Source organism: Ochotona princeps, chromosome 1 (genome assembly GCF_030435755.1).
Source record: "Ochotona princeps isolate mOchPri1 chromosome 1, mOchPri1.hap1, whole genome shotgun sequence".
NCBI lineage: Eukaryota > Metazoa > Chordata > Mammalia > Lagomorpha > Ochotonidae > Ochotona > Ochotona princeps.
Genome location: NC_080832.1, coordinates 161270158 through 161290630, shown reverse-complemented (window position 1 = coordinate 161290630; position 20473 = coordinate 161270158). Strand labels below are relative to the sequence as shown.

The window sequence follows — 20473 nt, the reverse complement described above, 5'->3', positions numbered from 1 at the left end:
GTACTTTTTTTAATCTATAAGTCAACCAACCACAGAGTATAGACAATACAACATAGACACCCATGCATAACATACATTATAAGGCAGAACAATAAAAACAGTTTTGGTGACAGCTTTATAAAATATTTACTTGCTTTTAAAAATTATCATCAGTTGATTAGAATTATTTCTTGCTGTTAGTAACCTGAAGTGCTTCTCAGTTGGAACCTGTATGCCCCTGCTGAGCTTTAGACTGTTATCGAGTTGTCCTAAAGTGTTACATTCACTGGAAGCTACAGAAAAAAGACCTTTGGAACCTAGAAGAGGAAGCAATCCAACACGGATACACAGAACCAACAATATTTTAATTCTTAGGAGCAGTTTTTGAACAGTTTTGAAATCTCTTATCTAGTTCTCTAATTTTAAAGTTAGAAGAAAACCTGTACAGAGGAACAATTTGTCAGGGTTGTTTGTAATAAATCAATTGTGTTTCTAAAGAAGAATACAAAGCTGTGGATGACAAAAGATTTCCAACAGCCATGGTTAAAAAAATAAAAATTACTCACAAGAAAAGGCACCTGCTTACTCCACACGGTGTTTTAGAAAAAACTTAAAGAGATTTATACATTCTTGTCCCTTTTAGGCCTCTGGGACTTTATTCGGTAAGATAACCATTGTGACTATTAACAACATGTGTGATTAGACTTTTGTAACTTTTGAATATTTGTGCCAGCAACATCTTATATTAGCACAACTTTTACCTTCACAGGCTGACAGTAACTTCCACACAATCCAAATAGGCAAATTAGTGATTAGCTCTACAAGACGCGAGACAGCCTTTGATATTCTTTTTTTTTTTTTTAATGTTGCATACTATTTTTTTTTTAAAGATTTATTTTATTTTCATTACAAAGACAGATATACTGAGAGGAGGAGAGATAGAGAGGAAGTGGAGCTGCCGGGATTAGAACCAGCAGCCATATGGGATCAAGGCGAGGACCTTAGCCACTAGGCCACACCACCAAGCCCTTCTTTTTTTTTTTTTTTAAGATTTATTTATTTTTATTACAAAGTCAGTTATACGGAGAGGAGGAGAAACAGAGAGGAAGATCTTCTGTCCGATGATTCACTCCCCAAGTGAGCGCGACTAGGAACCTTTTCCGGGTCTCCCACACGTGTGCAGGGTCCCAAAGCTAGGCTGCTGCACTTACATGCAGGAGTGCAAGCAGAGACTGGTTCAGAGTGGGGAAACCAGAGGTCATGTCTGGTTCAGGCCAAGGCACCCACCCAACGTGGAAAACCTGGTTGGGCCCAATAGCACTGCCCACCACCCTCTGGTGCACACAGAAGCTAGAGCTGGGTGACATGCCTGGCTGGGCTGGGTGGCAGTACTCTCCCACCAGTGTTGGAGCAGGGGGTGTACCACATCAGGCTTGGTCTCAGCATTCACCAGAATGTGAGAGAACTAACTTGGTCTGGGGGCAGATTTTTTAGAGGAATTGTGAGCACCTGCTGGTTTAAGCTCCAAACCAGGGAGTGACAGGCTGAGTCAGGCTGAACCATGGAACCCATCTGATACTCACAAGACCTGCGGCTGAGAAGGAGTCAGGCTGGGTCAGCACATGCAAGAGCCAGGACTGAGGTAGGACCATGGCAAGTAGGGCCGCTACCCTCTCCTACCCTCTCGCTACTCTCTCCTGAGACCCAGAGCTGGGAGTACAGCTGGTAAGGGAACTTGGGAAATTCCCCTGATAGGACCCACATCCTTCTGGAGAACACAAGAGTCAGGGCTGGGGCAGACAAGGCCAGATAATTCTGCAATACTCTTCAGCATTTGTGTGAGCTGGGTTTGGGGATAGGCCAAGCTGTGTTAGGCCTCAGCACCTACAGGTACTCAGGAGAGCCAGCACATGGTATGAGCTGTGCCCAACTGGACTAGGCTACAACACACACCAGCCAGAGCTGAAACTATGAGTGGGTCATGCCAGGCTGGATCGAAGTACCTGACAGCATGAGTAAGACCTTGGGCTGGGAATGGGATCGGCAGGGGACATTATGAACTCCACTGTTGTGCTGCAGCTCCTACTGATAAGTGTGAGAGATGGGGCTGTGGGTGGGCCAGCTGGACAAGGCTACAGCATCCATCAGCATGTGTGATCTGGGTACAGGGTGGGTCACATGGAAGGGATTCCACCACCCACTGCTGCCCTTCAGAGCCAGGTCTGGGAGCTGGCCAAGCCGGGTTAAGCTGTAACATCCATGGGTGAGCCAGAATGAATGTGGGCCAGTTGGACTTTTCCCCAGTACCCACCAATGAGTGCTAGGACTGGGATCTGGCCATTTCAGGTAGATAGCACGTACAAGATCTGGGGCTGGGAGTAGGCCTGGTAAGGGAACTTGGAGAATTCCCCTGCTAGGCTGCAGCAACAATGGTGAGCACAAGAGCTGGATTAGGAGTAGACTAGACCAGGCTGGGCCACAGCACCTGTTGGCATATGTGTGAGTCAGTTCTAGATGTGGCTCAGTCAGGGTCAGTCCCTAGCACACACCAGCATGAGTGAGAACCAGAACAGGATAAACCAGACCAGGTTGGATTGTAACATCCACCTCTTCATGTGAGGGCTGAAGGGGGTCAGGCTGGGCTAGGCTGTTGCACCAACTGGCAAGAACTGGGACTTGGAACAATCTGGGCCAAGCCATACTACACCTACTTGCAAATGCTGAGGCTCGGAGTGGGCCATCAGACAGGGCTGCTGCACCTGCTGGTAAGCACAAAACCCAAGCTTAGGAACAAGCCTGGAAGGGGGAGTTCAAGGAATCCCTTCCTGGACTGAGGCTTCTTCCACTGGTGAGCATGAGAGCTGGGACTGGGAGCAGGCCAGAATAGGCTAGGCTGCTATGCATCAAAGCCAGAATAGGTGTAGGCCTGTCAGGCTAGGCCATAGTACAAGCTCCAAGTGTAGCACTGGATGGGAGTCATGTAAGGCTGGACCATGGTGACCCCCTCAAGAATCAGAGATGGGAGCACGCCTGGCAGGGGAACTGTGGGTGCACCCCTGCCAAGCTGTTCCAACCAATAATGAGTACAAGAGCCAGGGCTGGGTGTGAGCCAAGCTGAAGGCTCAGATGGAGAAGAAGGGGAGGGGGCTCAGGCTGAGATAAGCCACAGCAATCACGGGTATGTAAAAGAGCTGATGGAATGTGGACCGTGCCAGGCTTGGCCACAGCACGTTGATACAAGTAAAATTCAGGGCTGGAGAATGGGCTTGGCGAGGGTTATTGAGGTCAGCTGAACAGGCTGTGACACTGACTAATATGTGTAAGAAAAGGATCTGTAGCAGGGTGAGTAGGCTGGAACATAGCTACAGTCTATACATGGGGCTAAGCTAGAACACACCAGACAGCTTCATCCACCAGTATGTGTTGGCTGGTGCAGCTGAAAGACCAAACCTGGCCCTAACTCCTACGCTGGTGTACATAGGAGTCAAATCTGAGGTTACCCTAGGAGCGGTTTTTGGTGGGACTCCCAGGCTGGACAACTGGACTCAGACCCAAGTCACAGGAAAAAAAGTTGCAGGGTTGGTTTGATCTTGAAGTGCATGAATCAGAACTGAGCCTTCTCAGTTGCTGACGCCTGTGCAGTGGACAGCACGTCCAGACACATGTGGGGAACACAACGGCTAACTCATCTAGGCCAGCAGAGGACATTGAGTGTCTTGGCAGAGAATGGGGAGCCAAACAGATTGGCCCACCCTCCTGGACAAGTTTTACAGCTTGTTCCAGGGTCTGTGGATGCACTAAGTGGACTCTGTCAAACAATAGACCTTGGAAAGGTTTTCTCAAGCCTGGTGCAATGAAGCTACGATGTCTCAGAACTATCAAAATCACTTAAGTACCACCCTCAGAACATTTTTCCCCACATTGAGGTCTCTAAGGAGTCATCAAATGACCATTCCTTATCCCCAGAAACTGATGTCAAACAAGAGGGGGAAAAAATAAATCCTGAAATATCTGTCCCACCCACATTCCTCCATAACCGAGCCTCCGACCCTAATCAGAGGCCCACTCAGGGGTGCATACATCACAATCATGTGAAAATGTTAACACTAGTATTTTATAGATTCATTCATTTTTTATTACAAAGTCAGATATACATAGAGGAGGAGAGACAGAGAGGAAGATCTTCTGTCTGATGATTCACTCCCCAAGTGGCCGCAACGGCTGGAATTGAGCCGTTCCAAAGCCAGGAACACGGAGCCTCTTCTGGGTCTCCCATGTGGGTGTAGCATCCCAAGGCTTTGGGCCGTCCTCAACTGCTTTCCCAGACCACAAGCAGAGAGCTGGATGGGAAGCAGGTTTACCAGGATATGAACAAGCACCCATATGAAATCCCAGGGCATACAAGGCAAGGACTCTAGCCACTAGGCTACCGTAGCAGGCCCAAAAATAAATTTTAAAAATATATGTTTTTAATTAAAAAAATCAACTGATGTTTGGGAATTTTTTTAGCTTACAAGTGAAGACACAGAGACATATTTCAGAGGTCCAGGGTCAGAGTCTCAACTCCAGCTCCTGACTCCAATTTCCTTGAAATACAAATCCTAATAGGCAGGAGTGGTGACTCCAAAATTCAGATTCTTGACCCAAGGTAGGACCTTGATCAAGTCCCAGCCTCTGGGCCTGGCTTTTCCAGGCCTGGCACAGCTACTATGGTTCCTGTGGACCGTGTGCCAAAGAACAAGACCTCTCAGACTCTGGGTTGTGTGTGATTATCAAACAGATAATGAAAAATACATTTTAAAAAATATTTTCATATCAGGCCTGGCAAGGCAGATAAATTCTTGCCCTGTACACTCCATGTGGGAACCAGTTCCTATCTCGGCTGCTCCACTTACCTTCCAGCTCCTGCTTGTGGCCTGGGAAGCCAGTAGAGGATGACCCAAAGCCTTGGGACCCTGCACCCATATGCAATACTCAGAAGAAGCTCCTGGCTCCTGGCTTCAGATCAGCTCAGCACCGGATATTACTGCCATTTGGGGAGTGAACCAGTGGATGGAAGATCTTTCTCTGTCTTTCCTCTCTCTCTCTGTAAATCTGTCTTTTGGGTATAAATAAATAACTCCTTAAAAGGAAGCAAATATACCAGAGTCTCTTACCAATAGGTTCTTGGAAAATTCTGTTTCTGGAGCCCAGCACGACAGCATAGCCTTGAACACACCAGGATCCCATTTGGGCACCGGTTCTAATCCTGGCAACACCGCTTCCCATCCAGCTCCCTGCTTGTGGCCTGGGAAAGCAGTCGAGGACGACCTAAAGCCTTGGGACCCTGCACCCACATGAGAGACCAGGAAGAGCTCCTGGCTCCTGGCTTCAGACTGGCTGAGCTCTGGCCATTTTTGCCACTTGGAGAGTGAATCATCAGATGGAAGATCTTGCTCTCTGTCTCTCCTCCTCTCTGTATATCTGATTTTGCAATAAAAATAAATGAATATTTTTTTTAAAAAAAGAGAGAAATTCTATTTGGGTATATGAACTTACATAAATTACTCCATGTAAATTTTAAAGATAGCATTGTGTAAGTGTAACAACTGACTTTTGAAAATAATTCTTAACAAAAAATGCTGTGCTGCAGTACGTAAGCCTCTGCCTGTGATGCTGGCATCCCCTATGGCAGTCAGGTGGAGTCCTGAATGCTGCACTTGACATCCAATTCCCAGAGGACAGCTGAAGTATCTGGGCCCCTAAGCCACATGGGATATCCGGGAAAAGCTCCTAGCTTCAGACTGGCCCAGTCTGGCTGTTGTGGCCATTTGAGGAGTGAACCAGAGGTTGGAAGACCTCACTCTGTCTCTCCATCTCTCTGTAAACCCACCTTTCAAATAAAAATAAATAAATTTTTAAATAGTTCACTCCAATGTGTGCAATGGCTGACTGTAGCCAGGAGGTGGAACCTAGGCCAGGTCTCCCACGTGGGTGGAGAACACCATCCCTCAGGCTCTCACTGCTGCCTCCCGGGGTCAGCATTAGCAGGCAGCTGGGATCTGGAGCTGGAAGGAGGCATGGCACCGGAACACCGTGACTGGGGCTATAAGCATCTTACCTGCTATCTTAACTGCTTTCAAACACGGCCCCAAAAGAACTCTGTATCGTGTAAACACCATTTATTTTATGTAACTCCAAAGTCAAATCCAAGTATAGCGTTTTCTTTTTCTTTTTGAAAGGCTTTATGGGGCCATCCCAGCTGTTTTTCCCAGATCGTTAACGATACAGAGAAGATTAACATGGCTCCTGCGCAAGGATGACAGATCATGAACAAGCAGCTGGACTACAAGTAAAGCAGCTGGAATTCAAACCAGTACCAACAGAGGATGCCGGCATGGCAGGGGTGGCTTTACCTTGTAAGCCACATTAGCTGACAATGTATACGTGGTGTTCATCTTTTTAAAAATTTAATTTTTTATGTGTTTTTTTTTTTATTGCAAAGTCAGACATACAGAGAGGAGGAGAGACACAGAGAAAGATTTTTCATTTGCTGATTCACTCCCCAAGTGGCTTCAAAGGCCAGAGCTGAACCAATCTGAAGCCAGCAGCCAGGAGCCTCTTCTGGGTCTCCCACGCAAGTGCAGGGTCCTAAGGCTTTAGGCTGTCCTCGACTGCTTTCCCCAAGCCACAAGCAGGGAGCTGGATAGAAAGCAGGGCCGGCCAGGATTAGAGCTGGTGCCCATATGGGATCCCAGCGCATGCAAGGTGAGACTTTAGCCATTAGGTACCATGCCAGGCTCTAAAGATTAATCTGTTTGAAAGTCACAGCTACAGAGATAAAGAGACCAGCCATTTGCTGAATCACTGCCCGGATCCGGCCAGGCCAAGCCAGGAGCCTGGAGCTTCTTCCCAGTTTCCCACAAGGGTGCAGGGACACAATCACTGCACTCATTCTTTACTGCTTTTTCCAGGATATTAGCAAGAAGCTGAATTGGCAAGGACATGGAGCAGGCAGAGTGCAAACTAGGGCCCATGTGGGGTCCGTGTACTGTGGACTACAGTTCATCCCGTGGCACCACCAATTGGCCTCTGTATTACACGCATACACAGCCCTCTACTGGATAAATAGTAACATATCACATGCTTTTCTTTTTCTTTTTTTTTTTAAAGATTTATTTATTTATTATTGCAAAGTCAGACATATAGAGAGAAGAGTCAGAGAGGAAGATCTGATAATTCACTCCCCAAGTGACCGCAACGGCCAGAGCTGAGCCAGTCTGAAGCCAGGAACCAGGAGCCCTTCCTGGTTTCCCCTGCAGGTGCAGGATCCCAAGGCTTGGAGTCATCCTCGACTGCTTTCCCAGGCCACAGCCAGGGAGCTGGATGGGAAGCAGGGCTGCTTCAGATACATAGTAAGTTCCCAGGCTTCCCTCTGTTTCTCTTTATGCTGTCAGTTCTTGTTATCAACTGCTCAGGGATAAAGGGAACATCTTCCCTCCCTCTCCTACCATCACAGTCAGATGGCGTTCTGGGCTCAGTGCTGTGCTTCACTAGGCTAATCTACCCTGTGGCACTGTTACGGGGTGCGAGCGAGATCACACCAGACATGTCTGAGGTTTATTAAGGAGTCTTTATTAACCAAGCTTGGTGATAATAGAGCACAATAGCAAATCACAAGTCCATATGGCAATCCAACCAATCATAATCCAACCAAACACATCCAAAGAGGAACAAATGGTCATTTCCCTCAAGTCCATCCGTTAAGCTGAAGACCTATGTCCCAGCTTCCCCAACAATATAAGCTATCCTAAGAGACATGTAACCAATAACCTGGACACACTTACAAAGCTGCAGGCAGTCACCTTTCCCTGGCTTCTCGGCCCACATTCCATCACTACTAGGCCTCACCTCTCCTGGAACTGCTGATAGAACACAAACCAGAAACAACATTATTGTATCCGTTGTCCCATCTAAGCAGCACACAGGGACCATGCTCAGGGGATTACCTGTCCTGTATCAGCCAAGAGTCGAGGTGCCGGAGTAATGGAAGCACCTGGCCAGACAGAGAGCAAGAGCACCCCTCCACCCCCACTTCACAGGCCCTTTAAAGGAGTTTGTGAGGGGAGTGGTTACACAACACTGCAATACCTTCCCCTCTCAGTTGATGGTGAGTCACAGGTGGACAGAACAAATACTCAGGTGTTGAGGAGGTGGGAGTGGCTGAGGATGGAATTAACATTCCATTGGTGATAGGACCCAACTTCAGGACAGAGGGTGGGGAACACAGCCACATCTCATTTACCCACTGTCAATGGGTGCTGGCTATCACTGGCTACACCCCATAACAGCACCAGCATCCCATCTGGGCTCTGGTTCGTGTCCCTACTGCCCCACTTCCCATCCAGCTTCCCATCCTTGCTTGTGGCCTGGGAAAGCAGTAGAGAATGGGCCAGCTCCTTGGAACCCAGCACCCATGTGCAAGACTCAGAAGGAGCTCCTGGGTCCTGGCTTCAGGCCAGTTCGGCCCCAGTCGTTGCAGGCATTTGGGGAATGAAGCCGTGGATGAAAGATAGTTCTGTCTTTTCTTTTTCCCTGTAAATCTTTCTTTCCAATAAATAAAGATAGAAACAAATGCACAGTGCAATGGCACCACCTAATTGGTGATGAAAAAAGGATGAAACTTAAAAAAAAAAGTCAGCATCGTATTTTAATCAAAGGCCCTTGAGGACCAGTATTCATCCCGGCTCCCTCTGCAGAGTCCACAGTAAAAACTCCAGCTTCTGGCCATTGCAGTCACTTGTCCTCACCACGTCCACCGGAGACGTGGTGACCAAAGCTGTTATCAGTTCAGTCTTGCCTTTCTGCTTTGTTTTGTCGCGGGCCCACCCACTACGTCACAAACCCACCCACCACGTCACAGTCTGCACCCCACACCACATCAAGAGGACCCCTTCACGCTGTCGGAGAACTTCGGAAGACACCTGTGCCCCGCTCCCGGTGTGTGTGTGCAGATTCAAGCCACCCAGTGGAACGCCCCCTGACGTCATCTTAGCACCTCCTTCATCAACAACGGTTTTTGATGCCTTTGCGACCTCCCTGGAGCAGCGGCCACATCTTGCGGCCCACATCTTGGGACACAAAGTTGTTTGTTGTTGTTGTTTTAAGATTTATTTCATTATTGGAAATTCAGATTTACAGAGAGTAGGGGAGAGAGAGAAAGATCTTCCATTCACTGGTTCACTTCCCAACTGGATGCAACAGCATCAAATTCAAGCCAATCTGAAGTCAGGAGGTAGGAATTTCTTCCAGGTCTCCTACATAGGTGCAGGGTCCCAAGGCTTTGGGCCATCCTTGACTGCTTTCCCAGGCCACAAACAGGAAGCTGGATGGGAACTGGAGCAGCCAGGATATGAACCGGCACCCACATGGGATCCTGATAGATGCGAGGCAATGATTTAGTCACTAGGCTATTGCACCAAGCTCAGGAACACAAAGGTTTGGAGGCACAAATCACCACATTAAGAAACTATGCAGCTGAGGAGGCCACCCATCAGCTCCTTAGTGAATTTGACAAACAGGAAGATGACATATTCGTTTAGTGATGTTATGTGTGACAGAATTAAATGACCTGGAAGAAAATGAAAACCATTTTCCAATCATTTATGCCATCGCTGTCAACATTCAAACGGCAGAGATTTACCGAGCATCCTTCCCAGACCAAGGCCCAGACGAGGAGCTGCAAGCCGCGCAGGCATCAGCCCTGGGACCAGTGATTGGCATTTATGATACAAAGGCAAAACAACTTCAAATAGGGCCGGATTCCTGGATGCCATTTCCATGTGGATTTCTGGTTGCAATAAGATGACAAGTAAATATTACAGAACCTTTCCACCTCGCCTTTGACTGAGCCCCCTCACTTTGTTGAACACATTAGATCTACCTTAATTTTTTTTTTAAGTATCCATCTCCAACCAACACAGTTTCCTGGAAACAAAGCTCTGCTCTACAGAAAACACAAAGATGGCTTATGGGAAAAGATCTCTTCTCCAGGAAGCTGAAGACAGGAGGCAGCACAGAGAGCGGCTTGCTGGCAGGAGACAAACCATTGCTGGGGGTGGAGGAATGTGACCTGGTGAAGACAGGATCTCTGCGTGTGGGATCCAGAGGTCTCCTCCTTACTCAGTAACTTGCAGATGATTTTCACAATAAAATCTTACTTTGGCAAAAAAAGAAAGAAAGAAAGAAAAAAGCAACTATGCAGTTGTGGAGAAGAAATGAAGAAAATGGAATTCTAGGAGCCAGCGTCATGGCACTGGCATCCCACATGGGCACTGCTGATTGGAGTACTGAGCACGCCACTTGCAGTAGAGGTTCCTAATAATGTACCTGGGAAAGCAAGGGGAAAATGGTCCAACTGCTTGGGCTCCTGCGCCCACGTCGGAGAGCTGGATGAAGCCCCTGGCTCTGCCTGGCTCTGCCCTGGTTGTTGTGTTCATCTGGAAAATTAACTAGTTAAATTAAGATCTCTCTGTCTCTCTCTTTCTGTCTCTCCCTCTCTTTCGTTCAAATAAAATATATCTAAAAGAAGAAAACAAAGTGGACCAAACACAAGTCACTGTGAGAAAAAATTCAACTCTCCAATAAAATATGAGCTGCATGTGCCCTCACAAGCCCTTGCCTTCCAATGTCCACAATCTTAATTTTTGTCCATTTTAGGTATGAAATGATGACCAAAGCAATGTCACAGCATTTCAGATTAAGCCACCACCTGCAATGCCTGCATCCCAATTTTGAGTGTCATTTTGAATCCAGGCTACTCCCCTAACGATCTCTCTCCCCATCTTTTTGTTGATGTTCCAGGGGAAGCAACAAAAAATGGCCCAAGTGCATGGATCCCAAAGAAAGTGCTGGCCTAGGCCCAGGTGATGCCTCAGTGGCCAAATCTTCACCTTACACATGCCAATTTGGGCACTGGTTCATGTCTCAGCTGCTCCACTTCCAATACAGCCTCCTGCTTATAACGTAAGAAAGCAGTAGAGGACGGCCCAAAGCATTGGGACCCTTCATGCATGTGGGAGACGTGGAAGAAGCTCCTGACTCCTGGCTTCGAATACGCTCAGATCTAACTGGTTTCACCACTTGGGGAGTGAGCCAACAGACAGATAATCTTTTTCTGTCTCTCTTTTTGGTTATCTGCTTTTCTAATAAAAATAGATAAAACTGAAAGAAAGAAAGAAAGAAAGAAAGAAAGAAAGAAAGAAAGAAAGAAAGAAAGAAAGAAAGAAAGAAAGAAAGAAAGAAAGAAAGAAAGAAAGAAAAAAAGAAAGAAAGAAAAAAAGAAAAGAAAAGAAAGCCGTAGCATGGTTTTGCTCTGACCCAGCCGTGTCTGTTGGGGCCGTTTGGGAAGTGAAGTAGCAGATGGAAGATCTTTCTCTTTGTTTCTCCTCTTTCTATCTAAAAAGATGATGGCCACCAACAGGTCTGGGAGGCTACCAACATCTGTGTTGCAGAGCATACTGGTGGCCACAGATGGCCACCGAGGGGCTAGGGCCTCCCAGGTCGTAGACCTCACACTGATGGCCTCAGCTTGAGAAAGGACAGACTCTGTGGTCCGTGGCTGTCCGCCAACAAGCTGCTCTCACAGGCAGTGGGGACCGGCACCCCCATTCTGTTTTACCGGATGTACTCACATGCTTATGATGTTTTTCTCTCTTCTGTTTCTATACATTAAGGAAAAAAAGAATCAAGTGTAAGTTTGCACTCAGAAAATTCTGGAAAACTCTCTTTTGAGGAAATGGGGGCAGAAAAGGGACTCCTGGACGCACCCCCCCGCCGTCTGCCTCTTGGAATCATCACCTTTGCACTTTCTCGTGGTCAGCAAGCCTGTTGTGTAGAACCTCCTGCCGGATGAGTGCCATGCAAAAATGAAGACACGTTAAAAACCTACATCTCAGCTTGCCTACAGTCTAGTGCCAGAACAGCAACTTGCAGGTCACCTGGCTACAGAAATACCCCAAGCGTGTGTCTAAAAACTGGACCAGCTGGTCCAACTAGCTAGTGCTTGCAAAAAGCAGGAACTACCCTATATGAGAAGCTGGAGTGATTTCTAGAGCTCACATCGGGCTCTCACTTAAGCAGCAATGAAAGTGTCCCCAAGCCAGAGTAGCACCACACATCCCTTCTCTGAGCAATACTATCTGGGGAGGGGCTGCTGGGCTGCTGAATCCCACAGTGTGCAAAGACCAGGTGTGCTGGACTGAAGACGGGAAGGTGTATGGGGAGGGGACACACAGCTCACAAATGCTTTGAAATGTAGTCTTCAAAAATATTTATTTAAAAGAAGTAGGGTCCGGCGGCGTGGCCTAGCGGCTAAAGTCCTCACCTTGAATGCCCCAGGATCCCATATAGGCACCGGTTCTAATCCCGGCAGCTCCACTTCCCATCCAGCTCCCTGCTTGTGGCCTGGGAAAGCAGTCAAGGACGGCCCAAGGCTTTGGAACCCTGCACCCGTGTGGGAGACCTGGAAGAGGTTCCTGGTTCCCGGCATCGGATTGGCACGCTCCGTTGAGGCTCACTTGGGGAGTGAAACATTGGATGGAAGATCTTCCTCTCTGTCTCTCCTCCTCTCTGTATATCCGCCTTTCCAATAATAATAAATCTTAAAAAAAAAAAAAAAAAAGAAGTAGAATTAGGATCCAGTGCGGTAGCCTAGCGACTAAAGTCCTCACCTTGAACATGCCAGGATCCCAAATGGACGTCGGTTCTAATCCTGGCAGCCCTGCTTCCCATCCGGCTCCCTGCTTGCAGCCTGGGAAAGCCGTCAAGAACAACCCAAAGCCTTGGAACCCTGCACCCACATGGGAGACCCAGAAGAGCTCCTGGCTCTTGGCTTTGGACCGGCTCAGCTCTGGCCATTGCGGTCACTTGGGGAGTGAATCATTGGACAGAAGGTCTTCCTCTCTGTCTCTCCTCTGCTCTTTATGTCTGACTTAGCAATAAAAATAAATCTTAAAAAAAGAAGATGAAAAGAACTTGGGTCCGGCGCAGCAGCCTTGCAGCTAAAGTCCTTGCCTTGCACACACCAGGATTCCATATAGATGAGGGTTCTTGTCCCGCTTCCCTTCCAGCTCCCTGCTTGCGGCTGGGAAAGCAGTTGAGTACAGCCCAAAGCTTGGGAACCCTGCACCCACATGGGAGACCTGGAAGAAGCTCCAGGCTCCTGGCTTCAGATTGGCACAGCTCCAGCTGCTGCGGCTACTCTGGGAGTGAATCAATGGATGGAAGATCTTTCTCTCTGTCTCTCCTCCTCTGTATATCTGCCTTTCCAATAAAAATAAATAAATATTTTTTAAAAAAGTAAAATTAGAGAGAAACAAAATCCTCCATCCATTGTTTCAGTTCAAAAATGACAGGAACCCCGAGGGCTGGTCCAGTCCAAAGCCAGGAGCTCTTTCCAGGTGCTCCAAGTGGGTGCTAAAACACCTTGGGTCATCTTTTCTGGCCTTCCCTAAAAGCCTTAACAGGGAGCTGGAACAGAAGTGCATCAATGATCTTAACCAAATGATCTTACGCCAAATATAACTGGTTAATCTAACCTGTTTCTAAGTTTCCTTTTGTCTGCTTCACACTTCTAACAAAGAATTGGAAAAAGTCCTAGTCCAAAGAAAGGAGTCGTCTGCCTCTGAAACTGGTGGGCTGTTCTCCAAGTAGCTCACACTCTGACGCAGAAAGAAGAAACAAACTATGACTAAGCGTTGAACACGGAAGGGTGTAACTAATGTCAGAAAACAACACAGAACAGTGACGCTATGGCAGGACTGGATAACATACATGATGCATCTCTCTGTTGCAAGCAGATAGAGATAAACTGTATTTAATACTGACTGCAAACGCTGGGAGGCATTTTCAAGGACAGATGTCATCCATCAGTGTGGCAGTCCCCGAAACTTTCTTGAAAGAGCTACCACCAAGTTTCAGCATTTAAGACTGGATTGGGAAGACTACAGTGGGTGAATTATCCACTGATGTGTGCAACACTGAACCAACATTGAGCAGCCTGTGACAGTCAACATCTGTTACACCTGGTTTCTGAGGGACAAGAATCTGATAGTTATGTCTCAAGGTCTGCAGGTTCTCCTGAAACGGTAGTCACAGGTCAACGTCATCGACAATCTTGACTCAACCGGACTGGACTTTCCAAGAACTAACAGACTCATTCATGAGGTGTCTGATCAGAGATTTCGGTTCCTTATCACACTGACAACTCCTGACAAAGGTAGCTTCCTGCTTCCAGAGTGAGTGAGTGAGCAGAGTGGAAACCACCAAGGCATGTCACTGATCCAATCTTGGAAGCACCGTGGCGCCACCTCAGCCATCTAAGAGGGATGGGGCAATGGAAAATGCAGTCACAGAAAGAGTGGGAACTGAGTCCACAAGAACAGCAGGGGCAGCCTGACTCGGTTCTCTCCTACCTGACAGTTGGGTCGAATGAATAGAAAGCAGTCAGGGTGTTTGTCTTCGGGTTCTTACACCAACCTTGTGAGGAATCCAAGTCTCTATCACCTCTGTTCTTCCCCCGCCACCTTTCCTCCGGATATGCATAGACCTGACCCACGCTGACCACAGTGCAGTGTAGGGAGCTCACACGAAGGTACAATCCCACATGGAGGGGTCATCTGGGAGGCTGCTTCCACAGTCAGTACACAATGGCTAGTCTGCCGGGCCTCTCACCACGGGAACTCTTGGGAAGTTTCGACAACACCTAGTTGCCAGCCTCTCCAACGTTGGTCAGTTCTCTCTGAATTTTCGGGTTTAGTGTTGGCCAGGCAAGTGTGTTTCCTGTCCAAGTTCTAGTAGCAATTCTGAATAAAGCTGAGAATAAGATGAGAAAGGAATAAAAAAAAATAAGGAAGGTAAGACAGAGACATAATGGAATAAGCTATTTGATTAGTGCTTAATTATACGGATAATGTACCACAAGAGAAAATATCAGAGGTTTTACTCTCTTGGCTTGAGAGAATGGAAATGTGGCTTGAATCTAAAGAACGCTCTGACCACGGAGGGGATCAATGTGTCAAAAGGGCAGGTCTTACTTGCCAAAGATGAAGCATCTTATTACCAAATGCCCATGCTTGTGTGGTCCCTGGTGCCCTCAATTGCAGTGAATTTGAAATGGGTGTCTCTCCGGCGAGCTTAGTTCAGGAAGTTGCGGAAAAGGCTTTGCTGGGATAAAAGTAAATGTTGGAAATGACAACTTCCTGCTTCTAGAAGGAGGGATCTGGTAGTGGGGGGGTAGTGCTTTTTTAAACATTTTTTAAAATTTATTTTTAATGAAAAGGTAGGTTTACAAGGGGAAACACAATGAGAAAGACATTTGCTTTGCTGGTTCACTGCCTAAATAACTGCAATGACCAGAACTGAGCTGATTCAAGCCAGGAGACTGTTCCAGGTCTCCCAAGCAAGTGCAGGACGCCAAGGCTTTGGGCCATCTTCCGCTGCTTTCCCAGGCCACTAGCAGGGAGCTGGATGGGAAGTGGAGCAGCTGGGACATGAATCTGCACCCATCGAGGATCAAAGCACTTGCAGGTAGAAGTTTAGCCAATTGATCCAATTGCTCCAGTCCCCCCTTCCCTTTAACAGATTGAAGAAGTAAAACACTCACATATGGAGTGGCTTGTGTTTCTTCCCTTTGATGACCCAGGCCAGAGGTTGAAATGTATCGATGCTGATCACACAAAACCCACAGCAACTAAAAGCACGGGTGCAGAATGACACAACCCACTGTCGTGATGATGTCACAACCCACTGTCATGATGATGACACAACCCACTGTCGTGATGATGTCGATGTAGAGCTCTTGTCTTACACCAAGAGATTACTAAGTGCAGGCACACTGAGATGCACAAAGTGACAGTGTGTTCCAAAAGTGAGACAGTAAACAAAACATACACACCTGGGTATAGCCTGTCCTGTGTTGAGAAATGCCTGTTATACGTGGACCAGGGGATTGCCCAAAGGGAATAAGGGGAGGGCAGGGCACCTCCACCACACTGCCAGCTGTGGTCACCAGGAAAAGGGGGCAGCGAGAAGGGCCGGGAGAGAGAAGAGGGAAAGAGGGAGACTGTTCTCCCTTGGTTGGCTTCTTTAATGGGGCAGGGGCAGAGACCTCTAGGGTGTGAAGCCAGCTGAGAGTGCTGTGGCATCTCCACAGGTGCCACAGGAAACTTGGCCTACGTAGCCCACCTCTGTGTCCTAGCAGTCCCAAGCTGGAGCTCTCCTGTCCTAGCAGTCCCAAGCCGGAGCTCTCCTCCTGTCCTAGCAGTCCCAAGCCGGAGCTCTCCTGTCCTAGCAGTCCCAAGCCAGAGCTCTCCTGTCCTAGCAGTCCCATGCTGGAGCTCTCCTCCTGTCCTAGCAGTCCCAAGCCAGAGCTCTCCTGTCCTAGCAGTCCCATGCGGAGCTCTCCTGTCCTAGCAGTCCCAAGCCCGAGCTCTCCTGTCCTAGCAGTCCCATACCGGAGCTCTCCTGTCCTAGCAGTCCCAAGCCGGAGCTCTGCTCCTTGCTCTCTCAGTTGGAGCCACGTGGCGACTTTGCTAACCTTTGGATCCTGCTAGCCCCGCAGCTTCCTTCCCAGCTCGTCCATGCACTAAGACCTTCACAGCCACTCAGGAGCTCTTGTTCATCTTTTCTTCTGCGTGTAATAAGGCCCACTCTGTCATCTCCTTGTCTAGAAAATTCTCTTCCTCGGTGAACTTTTTCCGTGGAAAAGGAAAGCAAAAATGAACTTGAGAACAACAGTAGCCAACACTTGTCCATGCTGGTGAGCAAATGGGGTGCATGACACGCCAAAAACGCCAGAATAGCAAGTTGTGAAAAATTCGAGCGAAAAGGTGAATTAAACTTGGTACAATAACAATTTCAAATCAGGCCTGGCCCCAGAGCTAGTGGCTAATCTTCATCTTACATCTGCCTGGATCCCATGTGGGTGCCAATTTGTGTTCTGGCTGCTCCACTTCCCATCCAGCTCCCTGCTTGTGGCCTGGGCAAGCAGTCCAGGACAGCCCAGAGCACTGAGACCCTGCAACCGCGTGGGAGACCTGGAGGAAGCTCTTGGCTCCTGGCTTCAGAAGGGTTCAGCTCTAGCCTTCAGTCACTTGGGGAGTGAATAAGTGGACGGAAGATCTTTCTCTATATATCTCCTTCTCTCTGGAAATCTGCCTTTCCAATAAAAAAAATCTTTAAAAATATATCAAATGCATGTTTTTATTATTATTTAAAGATTTATTTATTTTATATCAGAAGTGTAGATTTGCAGGAAAGAAGGAAGATCTTCCTTCCACTGGGTCACTCCCTAAATGGAGCAGTAATTCCTGGAAGTAAACGCTACACTGCTTCCCATCTCTGAAAACACCGTCTTTGGTTTACAATTCCCTTCTCTTACGGAAAGGGAAATAGAACGTGGAGCTAACTCATAAAAGCAGGTGTGGTCCACTTTAAATTCCTCACGGCGAGAAACACCAACCACGTGAAAGGAAACACCGCCCTTGAAGAAGTGAAAGATTAAAAGGAGAGGGAACAGGAGGCAACATCTTTACATTGTAAGCCAGAGCCCCTCCACGGGAGGGGCGAGGGAGACCCCGTCCCTCTGGACCGGCTGTGCAGGCAGGAAGGCATGGATTCACTAACCGGCACCCGCCCTCACCCAGCGTCTCTTCCTAACTGGCGGGAAAAGGCAGTTCTCGAGTGAAACCTCTGCTGTGCTTCTTTGTATCAACATCACTAAATTGCGCAGATTAAAGCTACATGTTCATGATGCATAGCCTTGGAGAAGCCGATGTCGGGGTGCGCACGCTTCAGCACCTGGCACGCGTACACCCAGCTCTCCTCGCAACTGAGCTTGGGTTGGCCCCAAGTGGTGGAAAGCCTTTTGGAGGCGCCTGGGTAGACCCAGCTAAAGCTAGATGAAAACGTTAAAACCTAGCGGGAAGGTGGCGGGGCTGAGAGGGGATATTTGCTGGAAGCTTGACCGATATAGAACCGCCCTGGCTTTCTGACGTATCCAGATGCTGAATACTTTGGTGAACTTATACATTCCACCAATCACAAGTCCGGTCCTATATAACCCCGCTCCATTGGTGTAAACGAAAATCTCGCAAGAGCCAATCTCACAGCTACCTTTAAGCCGAGTAGAAAAAAGTACTTCTCCTTCAGGCTGCGCCTTACCCCTAGCTTGGCACCGGAGGTCAGGACACAAGGCTGGCTCCAAGGGACAAGACGTTGCGGGGCAGGCCGCAGTTCCACGCAGGCCACGTGCGCCAGCTGCTGTGCAAGGGCACCTACGCCGAACGCGTCGGCGCGGGAGCGCACGTCTGCCTGGCGGCCTTACACCTAAGAGCCGGGGAAAAACTTGATCCGGTGCGCCCCTGTAGCTGGCCTTTAACAGCTCAGCAAACCATGTTGCCAGCGTTCGGGCCGTAGACCACCGAGTTAACCTTAATAGAAAGGTTCACTGCAGAAACAGATTGAACTGGTTTTACTTAGAGGGACCCTCCCCCACATGGAAATAATCTCCTAACCCACCCACCATTCCTTTAGGAAGAGTGCGCATTGACAAGGACACGTGTGTCCAAAACGCAGACTTGAGAAAGTGCACAGCTCCCTTCCGAGTTCTTTGGGTGGCTCTGAAAAGAGCCTTTGGGGTTTCGTCGGCTGCTGCACCGAGCACCAGCTTCCTACTTCTTCTTGGGAGCGGTCTTCTTGGCCTTCGTAGCCTTGGGCTTCGCTGCCTTGGGCTTGGCAGATTTGGGCTTGGCCGCCTTCGGCTTCACCGCCTTGGGCTTGGCAGGACTCTTAGCCGCCTTTTTGGGTTTGGCCGCCGCCTTCGCTTTCTTGGGGCTCTTGGCCACCTTCTTGACGCCAGCCGAGGCGGGCTTCTTGGCCTTCTTGGGAGTCTTCTTCACCGCCTTCTTCGCACCCGAAGCCTTCTTGGGCTTCTTGGGAGTGGCGCCTGCAGGTTTCTTGGCTTTGGCTGCGCCCGTCTTCTTCGTCTTGGGCTTGGCGTCGCCAGTGGCTGCCTTCTTGTTGAGCTTGAAAGAGCCGGAAGCGCCGGTGCCCTTGGTCTGGACCAGGGTACCTTTGCTCACCAGGCTCTTGAGCCCCAGCTTGATGCGGCTGTTGTTCTTCTCCACATCGTAGCCGCCAGCAGCAAGAGCCTTCTTAAGTGCAGCCAGAGAAAGGCCATTGCGCTCCTTGGAAGCGGCGACAGCCTTGGTGATGAGCTCGGAGACAGGGGGTCCGGTAGCCTTGCGCTTGGCAGCTCCGGATCCGGCCGCCTTCTTGGTGGCCTTCTTCTTGGCAGGGGACTTCTCGGCGGGCGCCGGAGCGGCAGTCTCGGCGGGAGCGGTTTCCGACATGGTAAGCGACAGGAGACGCTGCTGAGTAAGACAACTGCGAAACCCAAAGAACAAGTTTTGCGACGGCCCTGGGCTCAGGCCGGGACTTATATAAGGCGACGCTGCCTTGTGATTGGTGGAGCGTCCAATCCGCCGCCCTCGGGACCTCCGCCGCCGCTTCTGGCTGGCTTTCCTGATTTTGTGTTTGTTAGTCTCCTAACTTTGATGAAATGCAGACGAGTTGGGGACAGAATTTTCTCCTGACAAGTTATAAAGAAAGAAAACACCCTTCTGGGTCTCAGACTTGTCTGTGTTTTGGGGGTTCGTGCCCGATTGGAAAAAAATATTTTGAAAAATGCCTGCATTTTTTTTTTTTTTGGGAAGACCCGGGGCGGAGGGCACCCTGCTACTTATTCGCAAGTTCCAAGAGATTTCTAGTAGATATCCAGCAAACATCATTTAATGGGGCTGGCGCCTAGCGTCCACCTTTAATTCTTGCAAGAGAAGAAACACTGTGTTCCTCCGTTTGAGAGTAAACCTTGTTTCTAACTATAGCAAGTAGCACAAGTATGGGACGGCTGGCTGCATTACAACCCCACGCCAGCCACAGCGACCTTGCTATAAAGACAGGGTCTGCCTTCCAGGAGTTTGCACGAGCAGATGTCTTCAGAGAACGCAAGTTTCAGCTTGGACAAGCTGGGTGAATCGGAATAATTTGTTTCCCAGTGCAACAGAGGTCAGAAAATCCCTTTAGCTTCAGGATCCGATAACTGTAAACTCTGAACTTATTGCTTGATTAAGGTACTTTTTATAATTGCTGCTTTAAACGGGAGAGGTGCAAGTAATTAACAGAGCTTCCATTACTAAAGCCCTCCAAAATATGACATGATTCACAGTAGAGGCTTTAGGGTGAAGTCTGATTTCTCAAGTATTCATTCCAGTCACAAGTTGCAAAGAAACCAGAGCCTCCACCTTGATTTCCAACAGCTTTGGACAAAGCGCAGCTCACAAACACCCTTTTCTATAACCAAAATACACTATTGTTGGTATTTTGTGCAGAGTTGGGGCTTAGAACAATGGGCTACCAACTGCTGAATGCTGAGGTTGTAATATTTAGAGAATGT

General features: G+C 48.5%; 1 protein-coding gene, 1 non-coding gene and 1 pseudogene across 2 annotated transcripts; 2 read left to right on the top strand and 1 right to left on the bottom strand.

Moving 5' to 3' along the window:
- The first annotated feature begins 6207 nt into the window (after nucleotides 1-6207).
- On the top strand, nucleotides 6208-6313 carry LOC118758412 (U6 spliceosomal RNA). The gene has a single exon (XR_004995703.2). It is a non-coding gene; the product is annotated as a U6 spliceosomal RNA (small nuclear RNA).
- A 3088-nt stretch (nucleotides 6314-9401) lies between these two features.
- Nucleotides 9402-10019, top strand: LOC101530653 (protein N-terminal asparagine amidohydrolase-like; annotated as a pseudogene).
- Nucleotides 10020-18632: 8613 nt separating this feature from the next.
- H1-5 (H1.5 linker histone, cluster member) lies at nucleotides 18633-19450 on the bottom strand. The gene has a single exon (XM_004596498.2). The coding sequence runs from the start codon at nucleotides 19368-19370 to the stop codon at nucleotides 18690-18692; it is 681 nt and encodes a 226-aa protein (XP_004596555.2). The 5' UTR covers nucleotides 19371-19450; the 3' UTR covers nucleotides 18633-18689.
- Nucleotides 19451-20473: the final 1023 nt, after the last annotated feature.

Bases quoted from the DNA above. Each gene is read 5' to 3' on its own strand.
- H1-5 (XM_004596498.2), bottom strand. From the start codon at position 19,370: ATGTCGGAAACCGCTCCCGCCGAGACTGCCGCTCCGGCGCCCGCCGAG.